Source organism: Muntiacus reevesi, chromosome 3, assembly GCF_963930625.1.
Source record: "Muntiacus reevesi chromosome 3, mMunRee1.1, whole genome shotgun sequence".
Taxonomy (NCBI): domain Eukaryota; kingdom Metazoa; phylum Chordata; class Mammalia; order Artiodactyla; family Cervidae; genus Muntiacus; species Muntiacus reevesi.
In genome coordinates, this window is record NC_089251.1 from 241,365,158 (window position 1) to 241,371,496 (window position 6,339).

Sequence of the window (6,339 nt, forward strand, 5' to 3'; positions counted from 1 at the left end):
ACAGATACAGAAAACCAAGAAAAGCAAATATGTGGCTCACTGAATTATAAAGTGAACGCTTCATAAACACTATCAAGATCAAGAAATACAACCTTGCTAGCCTTTCCTTTGCCCTATGCAAACATAGCCAGTCTTTTGCCTGTGAATAAATAGCATCCTTTGTAGTAATTGTTTCCTTGCACTTTACAGTTTTATTTACCCAAATATGCTTTCTTAAATTCTGTACTCTGGTTTTATCCTTTTTTAAAAATATCTTTCAAGTCTTTTTTTTTTTAAACAATCTATAGGCTCTCCATCCAATCCTTTCATTCCTTACTGTTCACTTGTGAAAGACCCAGGACGTTTGACCTGTGGAGTTTTGCACAGTCTGGAACTGCTGACTGCACACTCATACTGTAGTTCATATGCTCCGTTATCCTCTGTAATTTCAAAAACTGTCAGCTGAATCCAGGTTCTAGATTAATTCTAGTTTAAAACAAGATTTGATTCCTTTTGGAAGAATATAGGAAGTATAGACAAGAATATACTTAACACATTATGTCAGCTTTTCTCTCCTTTTGTGACATAGCAGATGTTGAAGCTTGTAATACCTGTATCCATTCAATGATGTCTGCAAAATGCCGATACTCAAATTTTGTTCTTTATTTTTTATTATTAGAATACTTTCACAGAAGCTGCTTCCCTGTATTTGGTATTTGGTTACACGGTGATACAGTTAATTTTTAAAAAGGGAGAAGTCCATAATTCTTTTCCTTTATTTATCAGTTTTGTCAATGTTTCAATTATTTATTTAACAATTTAATATAATAGTTTCTTATCTCCTAGAGATAAGAAAGGTATTTTAATGTCTTCATAAACTCACAGATTTACACATGTTTACACAAACAATTATCATCATTACTGAAACTCCAGTTATTCTATACCTGGCCCATGGAAGCTACTTCAAGTTGTCTCCTGAGTCCTTTTGACAGAACCCAAGTTGTTTGTGATAACTTCCTCTTTATCTGATAGGACTAGATATCCCATGCTCATCTTATACATTTACTGGCCCAGATGCAGAATCAGTCATTTCTCTGAGCCTTAGTTTCTTCTAGTGAGAAATGTAAAATATTTCAAGACTATAATTTTGACGCCCTTTCTACTGAGTTGATCACTATTTCTAAACTTTTCAGTGTTAAGATCTAGTAAATATTTACATATACAGAAAAAATTAGGAATTCATAGTGATGTTTTCAAGCTGAATTCAGAATTTCATGGCTTTTGCTTAGCCTCTTCTCTGTGACAGCTGTATCTTCTACTTCAGGGCTTCTGGTTCTCAAAGATAAAGCAGATAACAGAGTTAGACTATTCCATATTCATTTGAACAACAGTTTTAGAAAAACAAAACTATCAGCACCACTAATTTGATTATCAAAGCATTAAGAAATGTATTTGCTCCACTGATCACTCACACCCCAGTTTTTTAAATAGTTGTACTGGGTCTTTGGTGTCGTTGTATGTAGCTGTTATATAACAATGTATTTAATCTAACCCACAATCCTTATCTTGACATTTCTTTAGTCCTTATGGTTGCTCAAGCTTATTTTCAAGTAGATTCCTTAGAAAAGGCTCATGGGAAGTTTATTCCTTTAGTTCTTACATACAGATAACAATTTGTGATCTTTCAGTATGTAATTTCATTCTTTTTTATATTGGGAAATGCTCCTTAAATGATAGCTTTTTAGTATTTAACTTGTTTCATAATTTTATTTTCTTATTCAGGAACTCCTACTGTATATTTTTCACTTATGATTATACATTTTTTATCTTTTAATTTTCCTGTTTTTCTTTAGTGAAAGTGTTAGTTGCTCAGTCGTGTCCAATGCTGAGACCGCATGAGCTGTACCCACCTGGCTCCACTGTCCATGGAATTCTCCAGGCAAGAATACTTGGAGTGGGTTGCCATTCCCTTCTCCAGGGGATCTTCCCAACCCAAGGACTGAAACCAGGTCTCCCACATTGAAGGCAGATTATTTGCCATCTGAGCCACCAGGAAAGCCGTATTTTTCTTAAGATGTTTCCTATTGATTTGCTCTTGTTTTTCTTTTAGTTTGGTTTTTATTGCTGACATGTTTGACTTTTTCCTTTTATTTCTGTTTTCTTCTTGATACCTGACACATTCTTTATTACTTTTTCTAATTACAATTCATGCTGTTCTTTTGGGTCTTTTATCATCTTCTTAATGTCTTTTAGCTCATTTTGAAATAGTAGGTTAAAAGTTTGATGCTTCAAGAACATGTTTTTCTACCATGTTTTCATTGCCTACAATGATAATGCTCCTTATTCTTATTCTTTCACTTCTTATAATAAGTTTATATACTGTTTGGCCTTGATACTTTGCTGTTGCTAATTTTTATATGAAGCTAATTTACACAAATCTTGGAAGGAAGCAAAATTCAGGATGGTTTTCCGGTTTTCTTATACTCTTCAAAAAACTATAGTGCCTTGATTCCTGGGATTTCCTGTCTTGAATTCTCTCACTCATGTTGACTGGGACCTTTTGATTTCTGTCATCGTTGTTCACCTCACTTTTGATTCCATTCCCATGTTTGCTTTTCACAGTATAGGGTCTAAAGGATCCAAGTGGGTCAGTTTTGAGTTTAATTTCTCCAGCCTCTTCAGACTTTCCTGCCACAGGGCTTTTGCACTCTCACTGGCTATTGAAATGCCAAAACCTCTCCCAATTTGAGCTGCTGTTCTCTGATTGGCATGTGATACTTTCCAGGAAATAGTGATTGACTATTTCGTAGTCTCATACCTTCAGGTCCATCAGACACCTTCTTTTCTCCCTCTGTTGTCATCCATACACATGTGACTATTATGCTAGTCTTGTAGCTGATGTTGGATTGTCCTTACCTCCTTGTATTTTGAGGTTGATGAGGATACCTTGTCACTTAGTTTTGTTGTAATTTTGTCCTTGGGTTTTTAGTTTTTCTCTCCATTTTTATGTAGCGATTCAGAAATATTAAAAAATGATGCTGCTGCCTTTGACTAAATGTGATGTTAATTTTAACAGACATTTCTATTTGTTAATATTTCCAAAGAGACAAGATAAAAAATTGCATGGACAAGCTTTCCAATTCATTCATTCAAAATCCAGTTAACTAGGAAGTTCAAATAGTTAATTTTTGTATGCTATTCAGGATTTGTTGAAAACTGCAACACCTCACAATTCTCCAAGTTAGCAAAGCTTTAGTCCTACCATTTTACATCATCCTTAACTACATATGCATTACACTATAGCACCTTTTGTACCAGTACCTGACATACAGCATGAAATTCTGACTACTGCAAGACAAGTATTATAGAGGGCATTAGTGGTGAATATTATCTAACAGGAGTGTTCAATTAATAGGCACATTCCTATTGCCAGTAAGTTAATTGTACTCAATCTCTGATTCATTGCTTGAAATAATCAATTCCCTAACTCTGTATGAATTTGCAGTGTATATATAAAATGTTAAAAAATGTTTTTTCTTTTTGACAGTTTGGGAAATTATGCCTCACTTCATGGACAAATATATTGTAAACCTCACTTTAAACAACTTTTCAAATCAAAAGGAAATTATGATGAAGGTTTTGGACACAAACAACATAAAGATCGATGGAACTGCAAAAATCAAAGCAGCTCAATTGACTTTACTCCTAATGAAGAACCAAATATGTGTAAAAACAATGTGGAAAATACCCCCATGCTTGAAGAACTTAATAAACATTTCGATGCTGGTAACAGTGAAGGGCAAAGGGATGATTTGAAAAAATGTAGAAAGAGGGGAAAATTAAAAATCATTTGGCCTCCTTCCAGGGAGATACCTAAGAAAACCTTCCCCCTTGAGGAAGAGTTCAAAATAAGTAAACCTAAATGGCCACCGGAAATGACATCCCCTACATCTGCTGAATTTTAAAAGTGGACCACTGATAGAACACATGAAAACTGTGGAAAATAAAGGACAAGAACGAGATAACATTTCTTTCCTTCAGCCATGCCTGCAATCCATCCACATGTGTCAGAAAGAAGATTTTACGGGAATCAAAGAAATGGAAACATATGAAGCAAGAAAAGAGAAGAAGGAAGGAAATAAGGATGTACAAGATAAAGTGAATGAGGCCGAAGATACAAAGAATAAGAGGGAAAGTGAAATGGATCTTAATGACAACAATAATGCGGTTGTGCAGAGTGCTGAGAAAGAGAAAAATGAAAAAGCTAATGAAGCTGATGGTGCAGAAGCTTTACAGGTTACTAACACTGATGATGAGGTGGTACCAGAAAATCATAAAGAGAATTTGAATAAGAATAATAATAACAATTATGTAGCAGCGTCATATCTGAATAATTGCAGGCAGAAGACATCTATTTTAGAATTTCCTAATCTATTGCCACTGTCAACTGAATCATACTACACTGCAAATGAATATCAAATTGAAAACTTAGAAAATGCTTCTAAACTCTCGGAGTTACTTGGTATATTTGAATCTGAAAAGACTTACTCAGGAAATGTGCTGGCTATGACTCTCGGTACGCAGACTGACAGAGCTACTGCTGGCAGGCCTGTGCAGTCTGTCCCCAGGTCAGGCCTCAATGATGGGAAAAGGTCAATGCCCTCTTCCGAGACAAATGTTTTCAACATCAAAGGAAACCACTCAAATAATAAAAACCTACATTTCTTCTTTTCGAACACTGTGAAAATTGCTGCTTTTTCCAAAAGGAATGAGAACATTTTTAAGCATAATTTATTAGGTTCTGTAGATCATATTAAAAATATGCCATGTTCATATTTAAGAGCATTGGGGAAGGACATCAAACACTGGCATGGGCAAACAATAGGAGCAGCACACGTCAAAGGAGACACAGATTTTGATGCTCCGAGCTGTGAATTTACAGGCAAGCCTCCATTTCCCAGAGTGGAAGTCCAGTCTGAACAACTCACAGTGGAAGAGCAAATTAAAAGGAATAGACACTACAGTGACACTGAGTAGAATGTCTCTGGCCACTTGCAGTCACACTCAGGCACTGAGAAATATCAATATTCTGAAAGAAGACTTTGGGGGTTTTGATAACCTTTTGTCAAATTTGTAAACATTCAGAAATCTCATGTCTATCACAATGGATATAATATATCCATTGGATCCACAATGGATATAATAATTCCTTGTATTACACTAGAAGATGTTTTTCATAATTGGTTTGAATCTACTTTTAGTCTGAATGGAATCAAGAGATGAAACATTCTTGAATGTTTTCTTGTCAAATGGTACTTAAGTGTATTGCTCTGTTTTTTCAACATGCCAGATAACATCATGGTGACATTCTGTACTCTGATATTTATCACCAATTCTTACACTTCCTCTATAATTTCTGCTGAAATAAAATTGAATCACCTGGGGTGCAAACTAAAACATTTGTGTCTCTTTTCTCCATGTTTATTTTCATTCAGCATGTATGTTTTCATGATTTAGGAAATATCTATCTTGCGACAAGTATTTAATACACAAACACACACTCCTGGAAAAATTAAATACTAAGCCAGAGCCACAGTATTATTAGAAAATATAAAATATTCTTCTCTTTTTTGCTCTTTTTATAAAGATACAAGAACTATTATGGTTGTTTATTTACCTTTGTTAAACTATCATGGAACATGCCTATAAACATTTAATGAAAACATATCACTTTTCATCAAAATAACGTGAAGTTCATACTCAGAAGTTAACTGAATGCGAAAGGTTTTAGAAGTTACTTTAAAAAAATTATGGCACACATTTTTAATGCTTACTATATATGCAATTGGTGAACATATAAATAATATCACTACATTTTGTCAGATTTTTTTCTTACCCTATTTAATGGATATCAACTTTTGTTACAAAACACTGTCTTTTGAAAATTTCACTTCTGAATTTTCCTTTCCTCAAATACATGTGATAATTCTGAGAAGAAAAATAATGTTAATATAAGTGAGCCACTGCATGTTGACTTCAGTTCAGTTCAGTCGCTCAGTTGTGTCCAACTCTTTGAGACCCCACGAACTGCAGCACGCCATGCTGCCCTATCCATCACTAACTCCAGGAGCTTACTAAAACTCGTGTCCATCGAGTGTGACACCATCCAACCATCTCATCCTCTGTCATCCCCTTCTCCTCCTGCCTTCAATCATTCCCAGGCATCGAGGTCTTTTCCAATAAGTCAATTCTTCATATTAGGTGGCCAAAGTATTGGAGTTTCAGCTTCAGCATCAGTCCTTCCAATGAATATTCAGGACTGATTTCCTTTAGGATGGACTGGTTGGATCTCCTTGCAGT

The 6,339-nt window shown here is 34.9% G+C and overlaps 1 protein-coding gene across 1 annotated transcript in view; it reads left to right on the plus strand.

Annotated features, from left to right (window-relative positions):
• The window catches only part of XIRP2 (xin actin binding repeat containing 2), a 73,385-nt gene extending 67,949 nt beyond the window's left edge, over positions 1–5,436 (plus strand). The window contains 2 exon segments of the mRNA XM_065931687.1: positions 3,527–3,938; positions 3,940–5,436. Coding sequence (XP_065787759.1) covers positions 3,527–3,938; positions 3,940–5,016 — 1,489 coding nt within the window. The 3' untranslated portion in view covers positions 5,017–5,436.
• The last annotated feature ends 903 nt before the right edge of the window (positions 5,437–6,339 follow it).